Source organism: Tachypleus tridentatus, chromosome 8 (genome assembly GCF_004210375.1).
Source record: "Tachypleus tridentatus isolate NWPU-2018 chromosome 8, ASM421037v1, whole genome shotgun sequence".
Taxonomy (NCBI): domain Eukaryota; kingdom Metazoa; phylum Arthropoda; class Merostomata; order Xiphosura; family Limulidae; genus Tachypleus; species Tachypleus tridentatus.
The window spans coordinates 124575697-124600876 of record NC_134832.1 but is presented as its reverse complement, the minus strand read 5'-3'; the positions used below and the strand labels follow the sequence as shown (position 1 = coordinate 124600876).

The following is a 25180-nucleotide window of genomic DNA, read 5'->3' as shown; positions in this document are numbered from 1 at the left end:
TACGTTTTGAGGTTGCCATTTATTTCATTAATAACTCGTACATCAGTTTCAGTATAAGTACACAAGTCATACTTTAACGATTTGATACATAAATAAACATGCAGTTATAGCTCCTCTTTTATAGCACTACCACAAGAAAGTCAGTTTCCATTCGTTAGCACCTAGTTACCATGGTAAACTGAACAATCGACATTGAAGCTCTTAATATACTTTACTAAAATGACTCTGTGGTTAGGGCATTCGACTCGCAATATGTATCCCTTCACCGAACATGCTCTCTCTTTCAGTGTTAATTTCACTTTTCGAATAACATGTAGCTCAAGAGTTGATGGTATTAATTAGCTGTCTTCCCTCTCGCTTATCACTTCTAAATTAGGGATGGCTAGTGCAGAGTAGTCCTCGATCTTGTATGCGCGAAACTCAACAAACAAACAATACTTTACTGATCAATTCTCAAATATTAGAAAGTTGCTTATTTTAAAGACATTTCAAAGATATTAATTTTGTTATGGTAAGTGTAGTAATATATTGCGCTATTCCTATACTCTTTAACTGTTATAGCTTTAAAAGCCATGGTAATAAAAGCGGATATCATTTTTGTGTTTATGTGTACAAGAATTACCACAAATAAAGGGTATTTCCCTTTAAATATTCGAATTTTACCATTCTCGAGTTTCAAGCAAGTAACGAAATGGTTAGATATGTCTTTCGTTTATTGTGTATTAGAAAATAAGTCAGTAGTGAAAAAGTTAAACCTGTCCATCAGCTGTGTTACTTTAGTTTCCAGTTTTATCAGTGGTTTTCAGTGCTCCCAGAAGTCGTTCTTTTTTAAATAAAATAGCTCCTCTTGCACCTTGCCATGAATGAGGACCTTCAAGACGATACTGGTATGGCAGACAGGGACCCCAAAAACATTTCCAAAATAATTTAATATTTGTGAAAAACAAAAGCATCAGATTAGGTTTAGCTTTTATAAGAGATGCAATTTCATCCATGTAAGGTATCCAGTCAACCTGGATGGTGTAACGAGAATTTTGTAAATAGCGTCTGCTCATCATATCCATCTTTTTTTTTATATCGTCTATCATCTGATCCAGTGGAGGTAAATGTATCTTATTTGCCATCAAGAGAGCAAACCATCGAGCTTGTATTTCACCTATTGGAAGCAAGGACCCCACGGGCTGGGTTAAAGCTATAATACCAAGCGAATGATGCTTTAGATAAGGGGGGATTACAAATTTGTACAGCTCCACTTTGTTATTCTGAACAGATAATATTTTGGAGTCGAGAAATGGAAACTCAATTTTGTATCCTGTGGCTAATATTACAACGTCAACCTCTTGCTCTTTCTTCTCCCCCTCAAAAATGACTCCATTTTCAGTAAATTCTTTAATATCAGATTTTATTATTACGGTTCCGCTCAGAATTCTGTTTGGTAAGGCATCGTTGATCATTGGATGTTGTTCAAAGATGCGATGTTTTGGTTTAAGACAGTAGGCAGCATGGTCAAACTTCTTGTTCAAATGTCTTTCTGTTAAATAGTTCATCAGTTTGTAAGGACCGTGGAGCCAAATGACATTCCATGACCGTCTAAGATACCTATCATCAAACGGTTTTCCTTTTGGTCCAACTCGCTGGATTATCCAAGATCCACTTCTTGTGCTTAAAAATACCTACAGAATATAGTAAATATTATGTTAAATTACGATATCTTTCACAACTCATCGTTGGAAATACTCAGTTACGACAACAGCACTAGAAATGTTTAATTTTATTAGAAAGAAATTTGCTTCCTATAGTGGCACATTTGTAAGTCTGCGGATCTAAAAAGTTAAGCGCTCAACTGCAAACTAGCAAAAGATATTTCTCAAATGTTTTAAAATTGAAGAACCAGGTGATGTGGAATATGTGTCACCTTGAGAAATTCTGGGTTTTCTTATAGCAGAGTCACATCAGGCTATCTCCCCACCGAACGGAAGCGAACTTCTGATTTTAGCGTTCTAAAACGTAGACTTACCACTGTACCAGCTGGGAGTATTTTCAGTTTTATCATACAAAAATATAGCATTATGCTTACTTTATATTTTATATTCTTATAAGTAAAAAATAAATGCAACAGTGGGCTTATAAATATGTAACATTGCTGTGCCATAAATCTAAAACCTATAATGTTTTCAATGTAAGTACTCTTACCATTTGTTACTAGGAAACATCTTATTATCTATGTCCATTTGTCAGCTACTTATTTGAAAAAAAAAAGAATATGAAGTATTTAATAAATAATTTTACTAAAATATATCAATTAAAAAGTTAACCAATAGTAATTATAATAGCAATACTATTTCATGATATAACTTAAAATATCTAAAATTAGATGCTCACTGCTTAGAGATCTGGACCTGAATTAACGCAGTATACAGTGAAACAAAAATATATTCATTTCTTATTTTTACATAAATCCAAATTTCTTTTTCCAGCTATCATTTGGACAACAAATTAAACAGTCAAATTAATATCTACTTACTTTATCAGCGATTTGACTGAGCTCCACAGCCACGTCCCCTCCAGAGTTTCCAATACCAACAACAACAACCTTCTTATCGCCAAATCCATCAGGTTTCTTGTAACTATGGGTGTGAAGTATTTTTCCCTTGAATTTCTCCATTCCTGGGAAGCTAGGGATATGAGGAAACACGTGGTGTCCAGTACACACCATAACACCATCAAAAACATCTTCAAAACTTCGGTCTTCTTCAATGTTCCGAATTGTAACTTTCCAGCGCCCAGTTTCGTCAAAATCGTGGTTTTCTTCAACCTTTAAGATCTCGTGTCTAAAATGAATGTGTCGAACCAGGTCGAACTCTTCAGCGTACATTTCGATGTACCTGATCATGTAGCTGTTGTGCATGTAGTTAGGGAATTCTTTTGGAGGAGGGAAGTCACTGTAGGCACTCATTTCTTTGCTACTGTTGATTATTGTAGACTTCATCACTGAAGCTAATCCATCGGTGTCATCATCACGATAACGCCATAAACCACCGATCTTGTCAGTTTTTTCAAAGCATATTGGCTTTAATCCTTCTTCTAAACAAGCTTTAATGGAGGTCAATCCGCTGGACCCCCCGCCAATAATACAGATCTTTTTGTTCATGTCCATTTTTCTTAAATGTCTTGGACGATACCATAAAGTTCAATGAGACAAAACCTCTTAGTTCTTTCTGAACTCCTACCGCAATAATCGCGCCGTTAGTTTTACCTGGAATATAACACATACTAACGCTAGAGATCAACAACACTCTAATATAATTCACCTTTTAAAAGGAGGCCTATTTTTAAGTAATACGTCGTTGCCTATATTTAAAACAAGTTAGGTGTATGAATTCTTCAAGTGAAACAACGTAACCTACATTACAAACTTAGTGTATTAGTTTAGTGATAAAACTGCAGCGTGTATTTTGAACTTAACACGTGAACAGTACATCGAATTTAAGAAAGCGTTTACATACGTTATAATATAAATAAAAATGACTAGGAATACTGTATAAATGACAGTATGAAAGCAAAGTAATCAATGACAATCACATTTAAAATGCAATAGCATGAACCTCATTAACCCCAGGTTGACGAACTCAGCTTTACTACTACGGAAACAAAAATCTCTACACTATATCTGGGCCATTGGCTCAGATGTTAAAGATAACTGGCTAAATCAACAATCTAAATATACCGGTGGTTTTGATGGGTGAAACTTCTGTATAAAATGTCGTAGAAATCTATAAAAATGGGTAGGTGAGTGGATGGGTAAATCATTACCTGTAATTGAAAATAGTTCATTATTACCCGAATAGAGGAATAGTTGAAGATACATCTGAGAAATTCACGACGCATGCGCTATGTTATTTAAAACTAATGAGTCCTAATACAAATTCTTCAACATGTAGAACAGGTAATTTAAAGAACAACCTTACTGAAACTATGGTAAGTTGAAATCGTGTTTTGTTCATTGAATAGATATGTCATAAAAAATAAGTAAACATTAACAGAACCTAATGAAAATAATTCTAGTGGTTTCACTATTTGTTAATAAATGAAATACATTTAAACCAATATAATTAACCTTGAATTAGATTTACTGTTATCCATAGGGTATAATTGTGTATATATGAAGGGTTAAAATGTTTAACTCCTGAAGCAGTCAACTGACTCTAAAAAATAAGCAATTCGCACAAATAAAAGAAGTCTAGCTACTACATAGACATTTTAATTCCATTACATTCGTGAAAAACGTGTTCTATATAGCATTAACTAACACAGAACAGTATTTGCACACATTAGTAGCAACTGTTAATATGTGCCTAAATTCAAAGAGACAGGAAACTAATACAAACTTTGCGAGTTTTGTACACGAATTTTTTTTCATTATACAACTTTGAAATGAACGATCGAGTCATTTCAATTGGAAACACATGTTGGTGTTAGCTGACGTATTTATCATGTGTAGAGAGCATAAAGTAAAACTGGGTGACTGAACTCTGCATGGAAAAAATATACAAAACGTGAACATGTAATATGGAGAACTGGCGTAAGAAAAAAATGCAACTGTAAGATGCTGTAGAGATGTACACTCTACTGTTCTATAGTACCTTCCGCTTTCTCTGGGTTTCCCCTTCCGAGAACAGGGGTTAAATTTTTCTAGGTGGACTCAACAGATAGCCTGATGTGGCTTTGCTATAAGAAACACACACACACACACACCCTTCCGAGAAGCTTTACTTACTTATGTACTGTCGTGAACCTGATATGACAGGCTGCAAATATATTACATTTCTTTACGTCGCAGCCCCAGAATATGTGTGTATGTTTTTTTTTCTTCTTATAACAAATCTACATCGGGCTATCTGCCATGTTCAAGGAGAATTGTTTGTTTGTTTAATTTCGCGCAAAGCTACTCGAGGGCTATCTGAGCAAGCCGTCCCTAATTTAGCAGTGCAAGACTAGAGGGAAGGCAGCTAGTCGTCACTACCCACCGCCAACTCTTGGGTTACTCTTTTAACAACGAGTAGTGGGACTGACCGTCACATTATAATGCCCCACGACTAAAAGAGTAAGCATGTTTGGTGCGACGGGGATTCGAACCCGCGACTTTCAGATTTCGAGTCGATGCTTTATCCACCATGCAGGGCATTCCTACAAAGGTAATCGAAAAGGCAGGCATTAAAGTTAAGTAATTTTACGCGTTTATTATTATAAATACAGTTTCTGGAAGTAGTGGTTTTGATATTTTACTAGCAATTTTCAATTAACGTATTTCTTATTTTAAAAAATACTATGTAAATGAAAACACGTTATTAACTAAAGTTATTTAAAATGATACTTTATACCAATTTCGCAAACAGTTATATTATTTTCATGATACATAAACATACATGAGATCCCTTCCCCCAGTGGCGCAGTAGTATGTCTGCGGACTTATACTGTTAGTTACTCGGTTTGGGCATAGCACAAACAGATCTTTGTGTAGCTTTTTGTGTAACAACAGACAAACATTGGATGAGCTTGGCTAAGTGATTACCGTATCTAGTACCGAATCCAAAGTTTCACATTTCGCAACTTGTTGCCACAAAACCGCGCATCACACTTTTGGGCAGTAGGTGCGCTGTAAGAGTGCCAGTTAAATTCCACTATGCAATCAAATAAGAGCAGCCGAAGAGTGGGTGTTGTTGACTGGCTACCTTTCATCTAATCTATCTTTTCACATTTAGAGAAAATTATGTAAACGTCAATATGCAAAGATTCTTTGTTTGGAATATTTTAAGGTCTGCATTATGTCATTTTCTACAGCTTTAATATAGTTTTCTAGAAGATTCCCAGACTATCCCTTAAGAAGAAAGGTCCATCTTTAGAAAGAGCTCGGGTTATAATGGTTTCTATTTCAGTTTTATCAAGACTTCTTGGACCTACGTGTTTTTTTAGCAAAGATTCTTTATGAAACATTGCGTGACATTTTAAAACAAGTTTATCTTGATAATTTCAACATATGTTTTTATAATTAATATCTATGATAATTAGTTTGATTGTACTTTCTTATGATGAAGTTTAATTAACGCATATAATGTGCTCCACTTCTCAGTTTATATCTAAAGTTATAGCATCAGGGCCAGTACCTATGTTGTCATTACACAGCAAGGTTTACACAGTTTGCTCTTTAATGTTTTGGGTGTATTCCATATCATAATGCGTTGGGTGTATTCCATATCATAATGTGTTGGGTGTATTCCAGATCATAATGTGTTGCGTGTATTCCATATCATAATGTGTTGGGTGTATTCCAGATCATAATGTGTTGCGTGTATTCCATATCATAATGTGTTGGGTGTATTCCAGATCATAATGTGTTGGGTATATTCCATATCATAATGTGTTGGGTGTATTCCATATCATAATGTGTTCCATATCATAAAGTGTTGGGTGTATTCCATATCATAATGTATTCCATATCATAATGTGTTGGGTGTATTCCAGATCATAATCTGTTGGGTGTATTCCATATCGTAATTGTTTTTCATTGTTTGAATGGCTGTTTCTCATATAACTTATTAAATTCGTATGGCTTCGTTCCTTTAACCTACTGAGGTAAGCTAACCGTATTTTCGTACCATACACTCTATGCCCTTGTTTTTTCACTACACTAAAGAGGTCTTTATTCAGCTTCTTCATGGTTTTTTTCTTTAACAACGGAGACTTTGACCTCTAAATGAATTCACTGTCTTTTTCTTTGGTTATGTGCCTTTTTTTCTCCACTCTTGATGACCTTATTCAAATGTTTACTTGCTAATCCAAAGGCTTTGTGCATTGTGTGTAACATTTGTGCTTCAGAATTCTTTATCTAATGCATAGTTCACTCTTCAAGAAATTAACATATGTCTTGACCGTGAGCATTACGTCAATTTCATTTAACAAAAAAAAGAAAGGATTTTTTGTGTGAATTTACTGTACTTCTATTGTTAGCAATAGTAAGGAAACCTATTATCCGAAACCCTTTGGTCCACTTGCTATATATACTCTGACAACATATTTAGCAATGTTCTATTGAATCTGCCTAGGGGGCCATTGGCAACCAGGTAATATGGGGTTTATTCTTTACACTAAGCAAATAGTATACTGTATATATTTAATCAATTGTGAAATGAAACTTGTACCTCTGCTGGTTAATAGATACTGGGAGTGTTCCATGTCACAATTTGATATATAAATGCTATTGATGTGGTTTTTTCTTCCTGGTCTAATAAACATACTGCATATGGAAATCTAATTAAATAATCCAAAAAGAATATTATGCAATAAATATTCAACAACATGGTAACACTAAGAAACATTTCTAATATGAACGTTTCGGAAAAAAACCAATGTTCGTAATATTATAACAACGAAACTCTTTAGCTATTGAGCGAGTTTTTGTACTCAGTCGGAAGTTAAAAAACATTAAGTTTAAACAGTAACAATACGATGGAATGTACAATAAAACATGCGGCATTCACGTGTTTAATAAATAACATTGTTAAGAAAAACTAATAACAATTTTGTTTGTTGTTATGCACAACACAAAGGGCTACCTATAATATAATAAATAGTTCGATTACTTGTACGATAGTGAAGTAATCAAATGTTTATTACACATTTCACACTACATAGTAAAGTATTAGTAAGTTACAGCTTCAAAATTATGAGAAAATCATGACAGTGGGTTTGTGAATGTCATATATTCCTGAATAAACTCCAAAAATGATTTGTACATTTGAGAAAAATGATGAAATAAGTGGAAAAATATTGAAAATAAAAATATATTCAATTTCATATTTGAACTCATATGCAAATTAATCGGGGTCATTATTAAGTTTATTAACAGAAATGAGACTCACAGGTTTCTCGAAACTTTTCATTGTATCCAATGCAGAATCAAATAATGTTCTATTTCCGATATATGTTCACTTATCTGATATTAATGTGGAATTATTTTCAAAAACGATACGCAACTGTAACTATACTTTTAACTGTTACAGTTTGCTCTTTAATGTTTTGGGTGTATTCCATATCATAATGTGTTGGGTGTATTCCAATAATACATAGTATTCCACAGTGTATACTATATAGTAGGAAATATATTGTCAATAATATAAATCTTATATTACATTAAATAACAATAATAATAACATAAAGCTATGTCTCAATTTTCTTGTTTTTTTTCTGATGAGCGTTAATAATTGATATTAAAGTTTTCAACGAGGCTTAGTTACTGCATATATATTTTTTATGTTCCTCGTTCATACGTGATAATTTAGTTGAAGTTTTAAAAGCTTGGAATAATTGTAAAACGTTCTTTTATGAGAAAGATACAAAATATTTAGATAATGTTCTTTGAACCAATTTAATCATCCCACCTCTATATTATTTCATAAATTCATTGACACAGTCAATTTTAAAATCACTTCATCGTTTTGCTCTATTCGTTTGTTAATCTCCATTTTTTCAACTAGAAAATCATATAAATTACGAATAGTGTCAGAATCAGATATAAAATGATATTCAGGAATTTCCACATCCCTGAATATTGACCCGGTTCCTTTGTCTTGCTTGAATTACGTGTCTTTAGAGCTCCAATTACGCGATCTTCGTAGGTCATAATGGCATTTCTGGCTCCAGCCCATGAATGAGGACCGTTCAACCGATACTGGTAGGGAAGACAAGGTTCAAAGATACAGCACCAAACTAGAACAGGGTCCGTCAGCAACAAATGTAGAAGCCTAGGTTTAGCATTAATGATTGAAGAGATCTCGTCCATATACGGTATCCATTCAACCTGTATAGTATTTCGCGAACTTTCAAAATACTTTTTAGCTATATCATCACGCTTTTTCTGAATATCACTGATCATCTCTTCAACAGACGGAAGCTTCACTTTCTTTGTCATTAAAAGGGCGAACCAGCGAGCCTGAATTTCACCAACAGGAAGTAACGCGCCAACGGTCTGTGCCAAAGCAATGAAGGCAAGAGATGGGTGCTTTAACTTGGGAGAAACAACGTATTTGTAAAGATCCACTTCGTTGTTCTTAAAAGAAAATATATTTTCGTCAACAAATGGAAATTTAATGTTATATCCAGTGGCTAAAATTACAACATCCACTTCGTGTTCCTTTTCCTCACCTTCAAAGATAACTCCATTCTGAGTAAATTCTTTAATGTTCCCTTTCATTATTACAGTTCCACTCAGTATCCTATTAGGTAGAGCATCATTGACCATTGGGTGTTGCCCAAATATACGGTGATCAGGCTTTATGTTGTAAGTCTCATGGTTAAAGCGCTTATTAATATACCTCTCCGCAAAGTAACACAATAGTGTAAATGGAATACTTTGCCAAATCATATTCCAGTAGCGACGAAGGAACGCAGCATCGAAGGGTGAACCATTAGGTCCGACTCGGTGAATGATCCAGCAACCACGTCTAGTACTTAAATATACCTGAAGAGAGAAAAACAAAAGTACGTACTTTATTTCGTTATGAGTTTAATTGTGACAAAACTAGTTTGATTAAATAATACGTATAATCTTTCGACAAAGAGTGTTAAAATTTACTTTAATCAATAATTACTGACTTGTTGTAGCACTGATCATCACAACTGAGGTTCACATGTTAAGTAATCCATAATTTTGCCTCTTACAACAACAATTTTAAAGAGATGAAAAAAATAATGTGAAAGTCATTCGTTATCTATGCAAAATACGGGATGGCCCGTAAGTCCTTACCCATCCATATATGTTATGTATCCAGTGTATCTGTGTGCTGTCCCTCATTCTCGCTGCATAATATGCGATGCCATGTTCTGTGAGACATTTTCTTCAACATAGCAGGGGTTATTGTTCCAAATGCCATGGTAACACCTGTCTTCAACTCATCATTAGTATTATAACGTTGTTTAAACACAACGTATGGATGGGTAGGGACTAACGGACCACCATATACAAAAGGGACAAATAAGTTACTATAGAAGCGCAATGACCAACAGAGTTGTAGACTCCAAAATTACAATGCTTAGAGTGCATAAACCTGATCAATAAATAACACACTATCCAAAGTCCTTACTGATTTACGTTACGTGTAAAACTACTTGTTTGTTTGTGTCTCTTACAGTTTTGAAACCAACACCAACAAATTTGGCAGCCGAAATTAATGTGTCATTATCTATATGGTGGATTACTTCTACCAAAAGGAAGTAATACACTTCGAAGTCATCCAGACGTTATGGGAATCTAGGAGTAGGTTTACAAGGTCGCAGAAACCGGATATCAAATTGTTGGTGTAGCTGTTGTTGTACAAAGAGTTAAAACACGGTCAGGAAGCCACATGGTTTGACTCGTAATTCACATAAGCATCATTAGGCAGTTACACTGAAGAAACATGGATGTGATGAATTGCCAGCTAAGATGAATATGACTTCAGTTTTCTAACACTTTAATAAAAAGATGTAATATAAGTAATATCAGATTGGTTTATTTTGCTGCATTCATGAGACATCACTCACTGTTTAAGTTAAAGCTGAATTTCAACTTTTCTTCTTCAAGCGTGTTTGGATATATATATATATTATAATAATAAAATGAATAGCTGCAAAAATATCATATCATTTATATCAATTACAAACAACGATAAAGACCAGCACTTCCAAATTAAAGTGAAATTAATATGAAGAATTTCAAAAGTTATTTAAATTCATCGCAGTTTTTGGTCGTAATCTAGAGATTATGATATAGACAGCTAATAACAGCATCCAAAAGCGTTGGTTTCTTTTTATTTGTTTGTTTTAATTTCGCGCAAAGCTACTCGCGGGCTATCTGCGCTAGCCGTCCCTAATTTAGCAGTGTAAGACCAGAGAAAGGTAGCTAGCCATCACCACCCACCGCCAACTCTTGAGCTACTCTTTTACCAACAAATAGTAGGATTGACCGTCACTTTATAACGCCACCACGGCTGAAAGGGCCAGCATGTTTGGTGTGACCGGGATTCGAACCAGCGACCCTCGGATTATGAGTCGAACGCCTTAACACGCTTGGCCATGCCGGGCCTCCGAAAACGTTGGAAATATCCCATCTATGAGGTAAAATCCAAACGCAGATTAAAAACTACTCAGCAATCATGTAAACTCAGTTAATAGTGCAAAATTGAGTGCTTATACCAACAACGTCTCAACTCCTACTAACTAGCTAATTATCTAGATTTGGGTATTAAATTAATAAATGATAAAGTGCAACTGAATATTTTTTATAAGAAAAGGGCATTTAATTTTTACAGTTTTCGTCTAGTCACCCCTGAATGCTGTAGTTCCTTGTATGATGCTAAAAGGCGTCATAATTAAAATTATTTTTAAATGTCTGTAATAACTAATTGTTATTAGTTATTTACGGGTGATACAATGTTGTTCATAACTAAACTAGAAAATGATGTTTATAAATACTGACAATTAGAAAAGGTTTTTGCGAGATTTTACTATAAATTTGAAATCCGTGATGGCGAGAAAACCCATTTGTAGAGAAAATTATATATGTAAAAATGACTGGTATGGATAGAGAAAGCACTATGTAGAGGAGCAAACAACGTTTCGACCTTCTTCGAAACTGACGATAACCAAAGAAGGTCGAAACGTTGTTCGCTTCTCTACATAGTGCTTTCTCTACCCATACCAGCCTGTTTGACATATATAAATTTTAAAATACTTTACTACATAAATATTCAATAATTAAAAAAAACTTTTTGTCACTAGAGGAAGTTAGAGGAAATTGGAAAGATAACATAGTTAGACTTTTATATGTTTTCCCTGCTGAACTTGAGTAATATTACAAAAAAGTATAAATATGAAATACTTACAGTACTGTAGGTAGGTATTGTTATTTTATAAATATAAAAGTTATTTCAAGACCTTCTACAAAATTTGTCATTTTAAGAAAAGGGTGGGAGCTGGAAGTTACTTGTAGTAGAATTTTTAGGGTGGGTATTATTCGACTCTAAGAATTTTTTTAGAACTTTTAAAGGTGGAAAAGGATAGTAGGAAATGTTTAGTATAAACGAAGTATTTTAGGGGTGATTTTATTTTATATCTACTTTTGACTTTATGTGTGTGTTTTTTTATTATAGCACAGCCAAATGAGACTATCTGCGGAGCCCACCGAGGGGAATCGAACCGCTGATTTTAGTGTTGTAAAATCCGCATACATACCGCTGTACCAGCAGGGAGATCTTATGACTTTAATACATATCTTTAAGTGTAACTGTCTCCTCACAACTGGCTGCAGACAGTGAAAGCCAGAAGGAGTTGAGACTGTGTAGTTGTAACTTATAAGCACAAACTCTGCGGTCTTAATTGAATATCCATGATTGCTGACTAGTTTGTTTGTTTTCATCTACATTTGGATATTACTTGATAGATAAGATATTCCCGGTGCTTTTGGGTACTCTTATCATCGGCAATCTCCTTCATAACCTTCAGATTACAACCAGAAAGTGCAATGAATTTACACAAGTTTTAAAAAAATTATCATATATATAAGCATAGATGCATCTGTATTTGAAATGGAGTACTTGTATCTCCAGCTGTACCCCTAATTACCATTTAACAATAGTATTAAGAAAGCATTCATGGAAAATTAGCCTTAATGTTTAGAAGAGGTAAACAGTATTTGTCTTAAAGTAATTGTGGCATTATTAAAACTTATTTGTTTATTGTATTTTTTACATTTTACAGTAAGACTCAATTAAATAACACGTCATTTCGGGAAAGCGGTCGTGTTGTATATTGCTGTTTGTTAGGTAGAGAAAAAGTTCGTTATTTCATACAAAGAAATGTTGGTTGCTAATTATTACAGCTTCAAAAGAAACTAGTCATTAAACTGTATGTTGTATTAAAATCTATCCTTAAAGAAAAAAATCATATAATTTTAGCAGCGAACAGGATATATGGCAGAAACATACGACTAAATTCCCTGAGCTAACAACATGATCGTTTGGTAAACGTGTGTGTGTTTCTTTCTTTCTCGACACAGCATCAAAATAATAAACTTTAAAACACAATTAAGTTATAGTTGCAATAGAATATTCTACAATAATTTCCTTATTGTCTAAAATTATCCGTTAACAGAGGGAAATGTTGTATTTCATAAAATCTATCCTTAAAGGAAAAAAAATCATATATTTTTAGCAGCAAACAGGATATATGGCAGAAACATCCGACTAAATTCCTTACAATAATTTCCTTTATTGTCTAAAATTATCCGTTAATAGAGGGTAATGTTAAAATTTCACCTCCTTGTAGTGCAGCTGTAAGTTTACAGTTTTAGAACACTAAGTACAGGGGCTCAAACCCCCTGATGAACGAGCAGATAACACACGTGGCTTTGATATAAAACAAACTTGCCTTCTAGAACCACAATGTTATGTCTGCAGAATTGCAACGCTAGCAACTAGGTTTCATTACCTCTAATAAACATTGAACAGATAACCCATTGTGTAAATTTGTGCTTAACTACAAACAACTAATATTAAAATTCATGTCTGAAAACGCCCTTTTTTATCACTAATAACTATAAGAAGAGAAAAGCGAATAGGATCTACGAACGTGTACACTGAAGTGCATTCAACTGAAATAAATAAGTTTCCAGAACTGACCGGAATATTTTCGCAATTACTTTTTGAAACATGAAAAACTAGTTTTGTGTGTGTTATTTAATCTAACAGAATATTGTTTTAAGTCATTTACTGGGCCCGGCATGGCCAAGCGTGTTAAAGCGTGCGACCCGTAATCTGAGGGTCACGGGTTCGAATCCAGGTCGCGCCAACATGCTCGCCCTTTCAGCCGTGGAGGCGTTATAATGTGACGGTCAATCCCATTATTCGTTGGTACAAGAGAAGCTCATGAGTTGGCGGTGGGTGGTGATGACTAACTGCCTTCCCTCTAGTCTTACACTGCTAAATTAGGGACGGCTAGCACAGATAGCCCTCGAGTAGCTTTGTGCGAAATTTAAAACAAACAAACAAAGTCATTTACTGAAAACGAATGGTCAGAAAGGTACGAAACTCTTTCGTTTTTAGAACAGTTTTATGTTCCGCAAATTTGCACAATAACAATGAAAAATTTTAATCAGTGATGTCAAGAAACCCACTTGTTGAGAAATTTATATGCAAAAACGGCTCGTTTGGGTTGAGAAAATATTTTACATAGAAGAGCGAACAACGTTTCGACCTTCTTCGGTCATCGTCAGGTTCACAAAGAAAGAGGTAACTGACCGGAAGCTGACCACATGTTTGAAAGGGGTTGTGTAACTGTGTGTCGAAATGTAGAGGGCGGTATTAGATGTTTGAATCTATAATTTTATTTATTTTATTATATTAATATAGGTATAAAGGCGTTCCTTTATATTGGTTTATTTTGGGTTTAAGTTGTTGTATAAGTAAGGCTTCTTTAATTTTGCGTTTGTTTATGTTTGTTTCTTTATTTAGTATTTGAGTGTTTTCTATGGTTATGATGTGTTTATTTGACTTGCAGTGTTCGAAAACGTGTGAAGGTGACTTTTTATGTTCTTTGAATCTGGTTTCCATTTTTCTACTTGTTTCTCCAATATAGAAGTCGTGGCAGTTATCACATTGTATTTTATAAATAATGTTGGTGTGGTGTTTGTCAGTGTAGTTTTTACATAGTATAGACCTCAGTTTTGTGCCGGGTTTTTGAATAAATTTGGTATTAACTGGAATGTCATATTTTGTTACTAATTTTTGCCAAATGTTGGTTATTTGTTTGCTGATGTCAGGAATATATGGTATACAGCAGTATATGGTTTCGTGGTTTTTGATTCGTGAGCTGTATTTACTTTAGTTGGTTGATTTTGCTTTCTGTGTAGGTGTGTGCTTATAATGTTTTCTACGGTTTGTGGAGGAAACTTATTGATGTTGATGAAGTATTGTTTTATTTTGTCTAATTCATCGTTAATTTTATCTGGTGAGCATAGTTTTATGGCTGTGTTTATTTGGTTTCTTAGTATGTTGAGTTTTTGTTTTGTTTCATGTGCTGAGTCCCAAGGAATGTATAGTCCAGTATGGGTGATTTTTCGGTGGATTTCTGTTTTGAATTGTGTGTCAGTTCTTGTAATTTTGAGGTTAAGAAATGATATTTGATTGCTTTCTTCCTGTTCACATGTGAAGTTAATGTTGGGATGTATAGAGTTAATGTGATTGAAAAAATTAAGTATGTGTTCTGTAGATTTGAATCCCGCAACCGTGTCATCTACATATCTGTACCAGTATAGTGGTGGATGTAATGCTGTGTTAATTGCTTGTGTTTCAACTTGTGTCATAAAAATATTGGCTAGGACTGGTGATACAAGTCTAATCTAAATCAACTTAATCATAAAGCCTTAATGGCCAGTTTCGATGTTATATCCCTCTTTACAGAAGTTCCAACCACTGAAGCCTGCAAGATAGCCTTAGAACTCTTTATCCGAGACCCTAACCCAACTATAGAAATTCCCAGTAACCAGTTAGCAACCCTCATAGAATTCACCACGATAAAGACAAACTTCATGTTCAACAACCGAAACTATATACAAACAAATGGCCTAAGCATGGGCAACCCAGTATCAACCCTTGTAATAGAGTTCTTGATTTCATCGCTTGTGAGTTGGTTTCTAATTCTTATCATGCTATAGAATATTAACCACACTTCAAACTTTAAGTAATTTATAAATGTGCTAGTTAATTTTTAGCGTGGTGGGTGGTAAGGTGATGCCAACTGTTTATTATTCCTCGAGTTGATAGTTGAAAATTGTATACGTATTATAATTTTTCTCGGACGAGTTCCATTTTATCATGTTACGTATTACGACTTAAAATAGCTAAAAGTTTTAATTTAAAGTTAATTAAATGTCAATATATATTAAATTTATGGTATTTGCCAACAAGGTTTATGCATACAATTGTTTTTCTTAACACAAATATATTTTGATATACAAACAGTAATACAATTTATAATCACGGCTATTACAAATAGTTATAACAACTAAAGATTTATATACAAAAGTTTTACAAACTTGCAAACAACATTGAGTCTTCTCTGCGGTCTAAAAATGAATATTTCATCGACGGTTCACGATGAACGAATTACTTTCGAGTTGATGTTAGTACAGTACACTTAATGTGTAACTAGGTGTCCCTTCACACGTGAGTTTTCCCTCTGAAGTTATGCAATATCATCGTAGAAATGCTAACGTTCGAAGTTAATTCCCTTAAGTTGAGCGCGTTGTAATGTTCAAAATCTGTTACACAAACGTTATAATGTTTTTGAAATGCAGACAGTTAATTCTGTTGAGCGGTTTGTAATGTTCAAAATTTATAAACCTTCCAGGTCACATATCTGTGCTTTCAGAATTAACAAGCGTTTGTTACATATATAACATCCGACAGTTATAGTATACTAACTGTAGCAAACCAACAATATATGTCTATACACGTCGGTTTATAAATGTTAATGTAAGATTTTCGAAACTTCAGTTGGCCCAACAACATACCAGTCCTTTTGTAAATCATGCTAATATTTGCACTCGATGCTATTCTACAAATTTAGGGAGAAGGTGAGAATTTTCCAATACATATATAACATAATACTTTACACCCATTTCTCAAATATATATTTAACAAAAACAAAACTTAATATGTATATTAGTAGATCTGTTATAGTATATTAAAACATTAATTTATTAGTTGACTATTGCACAAAATTGCTCAAGGGCTATACGCGCCAGCTATCCCTAATTTTATTCGATATACTAAAGGAAGACAGCGAACATCTCCAACAGTCAGTTTTTGGGTTGCTCGTTTCTAATGACTAAAGGGACTAACTAACACATTATATCGCCTCTAGGTCTGAAAAGACGAACGTTTCTGGTGAAGGGTTTCGATTAGGCGGCTGGTAAATTGTTAAATCACAAATGTTAGTATAATATAAAGATTCAGAATACGATATGATGTTTCAAACAACAGTATGAGCAAAAATTAAACAATAATCTATCCAAGTTTCATTCAATGCAGGGATCGAATCCAGAATTTTAGCTTTACAATATTGTGACATAAACTGAACTATCTGTAACGTGTATTATATTAGGAATGATAAAGGGGTGGCGCAATGAGATTTCGTGTGCCGTATAAGGTAGTTTGTTTGTTTTCGAATTTCGTGCAAAGCTACTCAAGGACTATCTGTGCTCCGTATAAGGTAGATTATTCGTGTTGTTTTCAACCAGATTAGGCTTCCAATAACAATCGCAAAAAACACGTTTAAAACCAAGTATCAACTCATTATTTGTGTATATCGTTGTATTTGTTGAGATGATTAGAAATTATAATTTGATCACTGTTAACCTCTCTCAAATAAATTGTTTATATTGAAAAGAGTGTTAGGACACTTGTGTATCATGTACATGTTTAATGGGCGCAATAGCAATAAAATTCAGTATCGAAGTGGCAGGCTACTTACTTATGTACAATGTATATGTTTCAAGGGCGTATTATTAATAAAGATTATTACCGAAGAGTAGGCTACTTACTTATGTACAATGTATATGCTTCAAGGGCGTATTATTAATAAAGATTATTACCGAAGAGTGACACTTATATACCTTGTACATGTTTCAAGGTTACAATAATAAAGATGTTTATCCGATATAATGTCAGAAAACTTGTGTTCGTGTTTGATAAATATCATAGAACAATAAAAGTAATGTACGTGTTGTTCCAAAAATCTACTCTTTTGTTGTTGTTGTTAATCCAAGGAACGATTTATCATTGGTCCTTGTTACGCACTTACGTCAAGCGTAATTTAACATGCCAATGACAGTGTGACGTCACTGTTTGTTTCATTTAAAGATTTTAGCAAGGGCTAATGATAAAAAGTTACACGAATGCTATCTGCGATAGTTTTCTCTAATTTAGCAGTAAAAGACTACAGGGAAAGCAATTATTCATCACCACCCACCGCGAACTCTTGAGTTACCCTTTTGCAAATGAAGAGTGTGATTGACTGATACATATAACGCTCCAACAATCGAAATAATTACGAGCATGTTTGGTGTGACAGAGATTCCAACCCGCGACCCTCAAATTTCGAGTTGAGTGACTTAACCACCTGGCGTACCTACCTAAAGCCTAGATGTAGTAAGTCATTAGCGAAAAAAATGACAGAATATTTACGTACAGGCTCTAAGGGCATAATGATAAAGATCTATATATCTCATACTAGGAAGTTAAAAGCCTAGAAAAGAACATTATTGCTGAAAAGCATGTGTGCAGTTTCTATGTGAACAGGTAGCTTGCACACGAATCTGACAATTTAGCTCATTCATTAGTAATGTTGCATTTAGTTAGAAATACTTTTATTAAAGCAAACGTTGTATATCGCTGATACACATCAAAAAGTAAAACTGGTTACTACTTCAAAATGAACGACTCCTTTTCTCAATGAATTCATCTTCAGTTTTGTAATTTAGCCACAACGATTCAAAAGTATTTAAAACACGTTATATATAATTTAACTCAGAAATAAATATTTTTTTGAAAAACCTTACTTCACTTACTTCAGTATTACAACCATATTTTTTTAAATTCATAAGTTCTTATGGATTGTACATATTAAAGCTTTTGTTTATTTCATTTGCAACGTTTCACAAGGCTTACATGACATTAGTTGGTGAATATAATGATGCCAGGTAAACCTGATCAAACATTGTGAATAAGACAAACGAAAGTTTCACTGTGTACAACTATTTGTTGAAACAACGAGGTAGTGCTTTTTGTTTGTTTGTTTTTTTAAAAATCGTAACTAAACTAAACGGTGCTTTCCAAACTATAACACAACTCGTTCCATGTAACCTAACTTAAGGCTCACAATGCTTGTTTCTAATTTCAGATTTGAAGTTTATGACTTGAAGAACAAGTTACGTCATACCATAAAACTGGGGAGAGAAAGTATGTAACATTGGTTTTAATGTGCAAATAAATATTGTTTTGGTTTATGTTCGTTGGTAATTGAAAAATTATGTAACTGCAGGTATCGCTAAAGAACGTCCATTTTTTCATTCTAAAATACTGAACACACTGCAGTCTATCTTGTAGTGCTCATGGTCTATCACGTTATTATGGTGACTAGGCATAAGCACGTCCGCGAAAGGTTTGATTTGTTTTGAATTTCGCGCAAAGCTACACGAAGGCTATATGCGCTAACCGTTCCTAATTTAGCAGTGTAAGACTAAAGGGAAAGCAGCTAGTTATCACTACCAACTCTTGGGCTACTCTTTTACCGATGAATAGTGGGATTGACCGTTACTTTATAACGTCCCCACGGCTGAAAGGGCGAGCATGTTTGGTATGACGGAGATTCGAACCCGCGACCTTCAGATAACGAGTCGAGTGCCTTAACCACCTGGCCATGCCGAACCTCCGCGAAAGGAATTGCAGTTTTCTTCCCTCCCAATTTATGATTGTTTCTGTTTAATGAATATAATTTATAATTTAAGTATGTACATTGATTTGATCTCTATCAGTGTCCACTGAGCATTTACATATGTGCAAGGCCCAGTTATGTATAAAGTACACAGGTAAACCTCTTTATCTATAAACTAAACGTTATAATAGGCACACTATCAAGTATTATTGGGTCGCACGTAACAAAGTAAATATTTACCTCACCACACAAAGAATATTCATAGATTTTAAATTGTGTATTAATATGACACTGATTCGCGTATATGAAATGTTTTCAACATCAGATTTTGAAAATTTTCACGCGCGATGCTAGAGACGAGGAGTAATATCAGTTAATGTATATTTCTCTGTAAATGGTTACAGTACGATTGGTGCTTATGTTACCTGGACAACCGGTAATGGCGTTTTAAAGATTTTGTTTACTATATGTGCGGTTGAAAGAGAAACATTAATGGACAGAGACATTAGTTCAACAGCAAATTTTTTTACCAAGAGCCTTTAAGACATTTGGCAAAGAAATGAAGGGTTAGACTTACGAGGTTTCTAAGTCCCAGTTGAATCTAGGTTGAGCTTGCGAAGATTGGTAATCCACAACTGATCTTATTTTATGAAAGGGTGGGCTTTATGAGCCTTAATTGAACTTAGTTTATGAGAGAATATGCTTATGGATGTTGAAGAGCTTCAGTTGAAGTTAATTTGTGAGGAGGTAGCTACAAAACCCAGGTTATCTTAATGTATGAGGGGATAAGCCCTGTTTTTAGCCTAGTTTATAAAGGAATGGGTTGTAAATATTAATAATTCCCAGTTAATTCGAGTTTGGAGATTAAGACTTGAGTAATCCTACTTTGTAGGGGAGAGGGCTTATACAGATTGGTAAGCCACATTTGAAACTTTCTGATAAAGGGGTAGGCTTATAAACAGTAGTAAGCTCAAGTCGAACCTAATTTATGATGGTATAGAGGTTAGTTCGTCACAACCGATCCTAAGCAATGAAGACTGGAAATATTGACAATGCTCAGTTGGAACTATTTTATGAGGAGGTGGCCTTAATAGAGACTGGTAAACTTCAATTGATCCTTGTCTAGTCTGAAGAAATTGGCATATAGATATTATCAAACTCCAGTTGATCCTAATATGTGGGTTGAACTTTTCGAGATTAATAAGCTTCAGTTGAACTAACTGATGGAGAGATGAGCTTATAAGCACAGATGATCCTTCTTTATGAGGGGATAGGTTCATTGAGACTGAGTTTAAGTTACATTTAAGAATAACATTTTGTATGACAACAGTTTTTGCATCCTAAATGCGTTTCTTTAATGAATGAACTTCTCGGTGCTCAGCAGTAAGTGAAGGTTTATAATGCTGAAGACCGGGTTTTGATATCTGTGAGGGACACAGCACAGATGATTCATTCTGTAGCCTTGTGTTTAACAACAAAACAAGCAAAAAAACATTAATAACGTTATTTTAAAAAAATGTGAAATGTACACACTGTTCCAAAGTGACAAATACGACGTTGTTCTGCGTCAAATCTCTTCATTTTGTTCAAAGTAATTTATAAAGCTAATTTAGCTATACACAGGACTAATCCTGTATATCAAATTAGTGCAATTAGATTCAACTTCTGTCTATTTGGAATAATCTTTTTTTCCTTTAAAAATTCTAGATCTCCACGCGCAAGCTTAAAATAATAATAACACTATGTAACAAAATGTTTACTTTTTCTTATTCCTGAGCAGAAAGTGTTATTTCCCAATTGCTTATGCCTAAAGTAAATGGAAAATACTTATTTTTCTCTTCAAACTTTGCTTTTGTGACCTGAGAGTGTATAACGAAAACATGATAGGCGACTATATTTGGGGCTGATACGTGAAAGTGATTTACATTACAGTCGCAAATCTCAAATAACAATTCACTTCTAAACATTTTTTCTCATTTTTGTGTAACTTTAATATAAATACACATAAATCTTGATTCATATGCTATTTTATCCAGACCTTATGTAAATGAAAATGTGCAAATTTGCCCGTTTTTACGTAGAAAATAGGTTAATTTTAAATTTCATTATCCAGGTCACAAAAGCAAAGTTTGAAGGGAATAATGGCCATTTTCTATACTTTTACAACATAAGCAATTAATAAAAAACACATACTATCCAGGAACACAATTTGTGTTACGTAATATTATACAATGTTAAAATCAATATATAATTAAAATAATTTCAAACTGATGACTCTACATTTTTCGATGTGCCACGTCATCTTCAGGAGTAAAGTTACAAGCAATGAATTTCGCATTCAGTAATTTTGTAAATATCGCGTGGCCTGTCTATAATTTTATATTTGTGAATCAGTATAGAACACGTCTCGTCACATTCTTAGACGTTCCCCCTCTTAGTGGTACAGGACACGCACTGTTAAACACCGGGTTTCCACAGGAGTGATGGCAGAGCACAGGTAGTCTCTTGTGTAGCTTAGAGCTTAATTATAAACAAACATTCTTAGTCAGATATTAGCCGGACCTTCATCTATATTTAATAGTTTATAATTATTTTTATATTTTATTGTTTCCAGCGATTCTCGAGTATTATTAGTTGCTGTAATACGTTTTGGTTCAGCCAATGCCGTCATTGGCTTTTCACCACATAATATATTATGTTTGATTTTTAATTACATGTTCTGATGTAGTCGAATTTTCTGTTCTTCATTTTTCATATAACTATTATACTAGGCTATACAATATTTTAAATTACGTTTTGTTTGTCCAATATAAATACATTCACATTAAATTTTATAAATTCTAAATTTATCCGTTAATTTATCCTTTAGTATTCTTTAAAATGTGTTTTATCTTATTTATTGGATTAAATATAGAGTAAAACATTTGTTGCTGTTCTATATTATAAATAAACCAGTAGTTAGACTTGGAATATATGACGACACTAAACATTCCAATGTGATGCACCGGACATTGAATACAAACGAAAATCAGGAGCAAAACACTTTTAATTATGCTGACCTTAATGGAAACATAAACGCAATTAAATACGTTATCGCCGGTAAACAGTTAACTGTCTATTTCTCAGAGTTCCTACGTGATGAACGAAACCCAAACTATATTTATGCATATCCACCAGGTACCTGTCACAATCAGCAAAAACGTTTCAGGAAGCAAAAGTTTTCAAAAACATTGTTGTGCAGTGTATTCTACGAGCTCTCAGAACTTGTCTGAAATAAATAATACGTAACAACAAATTATTGAAACTAATTGAAGTGTTGGTGTGGTGCAGTTTGTGTTAAGAAAGTTAACTTACGAACTGGGTGTTTGTGGTTTAAGATCTTTCGCAGTATCGAATATGTCCACTTCTATATAACTTTTATGATTCACAAGAGAAAGCAACAGATTTCTGTCAACTGAGCAGCACAGGATTCTGTGATCATGATTTACTTAATAAGCTGTGAATTAATTATCCACGTTATACTTTTCATCCAATACAGTAATTAAATGATCTAACTACAAAGAAATGAGCCGAAAATTTTATTTTGTTTGAATCTTTTGCGCACTTGTGTTTTCTTAAAACAAAGTCACATCGGAATATCTGCTATGTCCACCGGCGGGAATCGAACCGCTGATTTTAGCGTTGTAAATCAGTATACTTACCGCTGTCCTAGCGGTGGACTAACTTTTTGCTCAAACAATTACATCAATAACACAATGTGGGTAAAAATTACAAATACACTAAACATGGCATTATAACTGATATCTCCTTTTTTGTAACTGAATATTTTGTTAATATCTACTTACTTTATCAGCGATTTGACTGAGCTCCACAGCCACGTCCCCTCCAGAGTTTCCAATACCAACAACAACAACCTTCTTATCGCTAAATCCATCAGGTTTCTTGTAACTATGGGTGTGAAGTATTTTTCCTTTGAATTTCTCCATTCCTGGGAAGCTAGGGATATGAGGAAACACGTGGTGTCCAGTACACACCATAACACCATCAAAAACATCTTCAAAACTTCGGTCTTCTTCAATGTTCCGAATTGTAACTTTCCAGCGCCCAGTTTCGTCAAAATCGTGGTTTTCTTCAACCTTTAAGATCTCGTGTCTAAAATGAATGTGTCGAACCAGGTCGAACTCTTCAGCGTACATTTCGATGTACCTGATCATGTAGCTGTTGTGCATGTAGTTAGGGAATTCTTTTGGAGGAGGGAAGTCACTGTAGGCACTCATTTCTTTGCTACTGTTGATTATTGTAGACTTCATCACTGAAGCTAATCCATCGGTGTCATCATCACGATAACGCCATAAACCACCGATCTTGTCAGTTTTTTCAAAGCATATTGGCTTTAATCCTTCTTCTAAACAAGCTTTAATGGAGGTCAATCCGCTGGACCCCCCGCCAATGATACAGATCTTTTTTAAATTTGACATTTTTTAATATCGTTTTACTTTCCAAAATCCTCAAAGTGTCTTAAATCTTTAAAGCTGCTTGTTCTAACGCACGAATATGAACCTAAACGAGCAAAACCTACCTGAAGCAACTAAAGACGGTTACATTGCAAACTTTGTAAGAGCAATCTATGGTAGAAATATCAACCAATGAGAGTTCACTAAACTACATATCTATGCACCACGTCAATTTACCTTGGAGCGTCTTTACAAAAACAGCGTGTACACGTGATGCTTTACTCCCTTGATCTTATTTAATCGCTTGACCTACAGTCCAATGACCTAAAAATGTATTGTCACGTGCTTTAACTCCATTGTCCTGTTTTCTAAGTTTTAATCCAGTTTCTTTTCATCATTACGTTGAAATACAACTTTTTAATACAGACATTAATGTGCGTGTGTGTATGCGCACGGGCATATATACAAATAGTAAACTAATCGTTTTAGACACAGCTAAACTTATTAAAAGTACTATTTATCTTAAATAAAGACGGTTACATTGTAAACTTTGTAAAAGCAATCTACGATCGAAATATCAACCAATGAGAGTTCATTGAACTACATAAGTATGTAACACGTCAAACATACCTTTTCATACCGATTTTTATAAACTTGTAAGTATATCTTTTTCAGTCAGTCTCCAGGTGTCACGTTTATTTTACTTTAACACTTAAGTATAGTGTTAAATATACATACATTTAGCTACTTCTAAAGTAAAATATCCTTAACATATTTTCACATACTCTCACCATCACCAATATTGTACAGGAAATGAGACGTTGACAAGAGTACGTAGGCTTCCGGTTTTCGAGAATATATATATATTACTCATTCCCACTGTTCCCAGTTTGCTCATGAAATAAAAACGTTCACTATTCGAAAGCGCTCGGGTTATATGTTTTTCATCAATTTCTTGGTAATTTTAATGACATTGATATGTTCAATAAACTATCTATTGTTACGTATTATTGTTTATTCCTGGTGAGTCTCCGATTTATTACGTTATGTACATAACTCTTTTTTTTTCAAATAACCGGAAATTAGAGTTTCATCTTAGTAGTTAATTAACTGTTAACATGTATCAAATCTGTTACTTTTCAATAAGACTGACACACACAATTTTCTTTTCTAATACAAATATATGTAATATAGTAATA

The 25180-nt window shown here is 34.0% G+C and overlaps 1 protein-coding gene across 1 annotated transcript; it reads right to left on the bottom strand.

The window, feature by feature from the left end:
- On the bottom strand, positions 1–24142 carry LOC143223999 (uncharacterized). The gene is made up of 4 exons (XM_076452465.1): positions 23373–24142; positions 8532–9517; positions 2525–3188; positions 1–1673 (listed from the first exon to the last, which is right to left on the bottom strand). Exons 1-4 carry the CDS (start codon positions 24003–24005, stop codon positions 777–779), a joined length of 3180 nt encoding a protein of 1059 aa, XP_076308580.1. The 5' UTR covers positions 24006–24142; the 3' UTR covers positions 1–776.
- Between the last annotated feature and the right edge of the window lie 1038 nt (positions 24143–25180).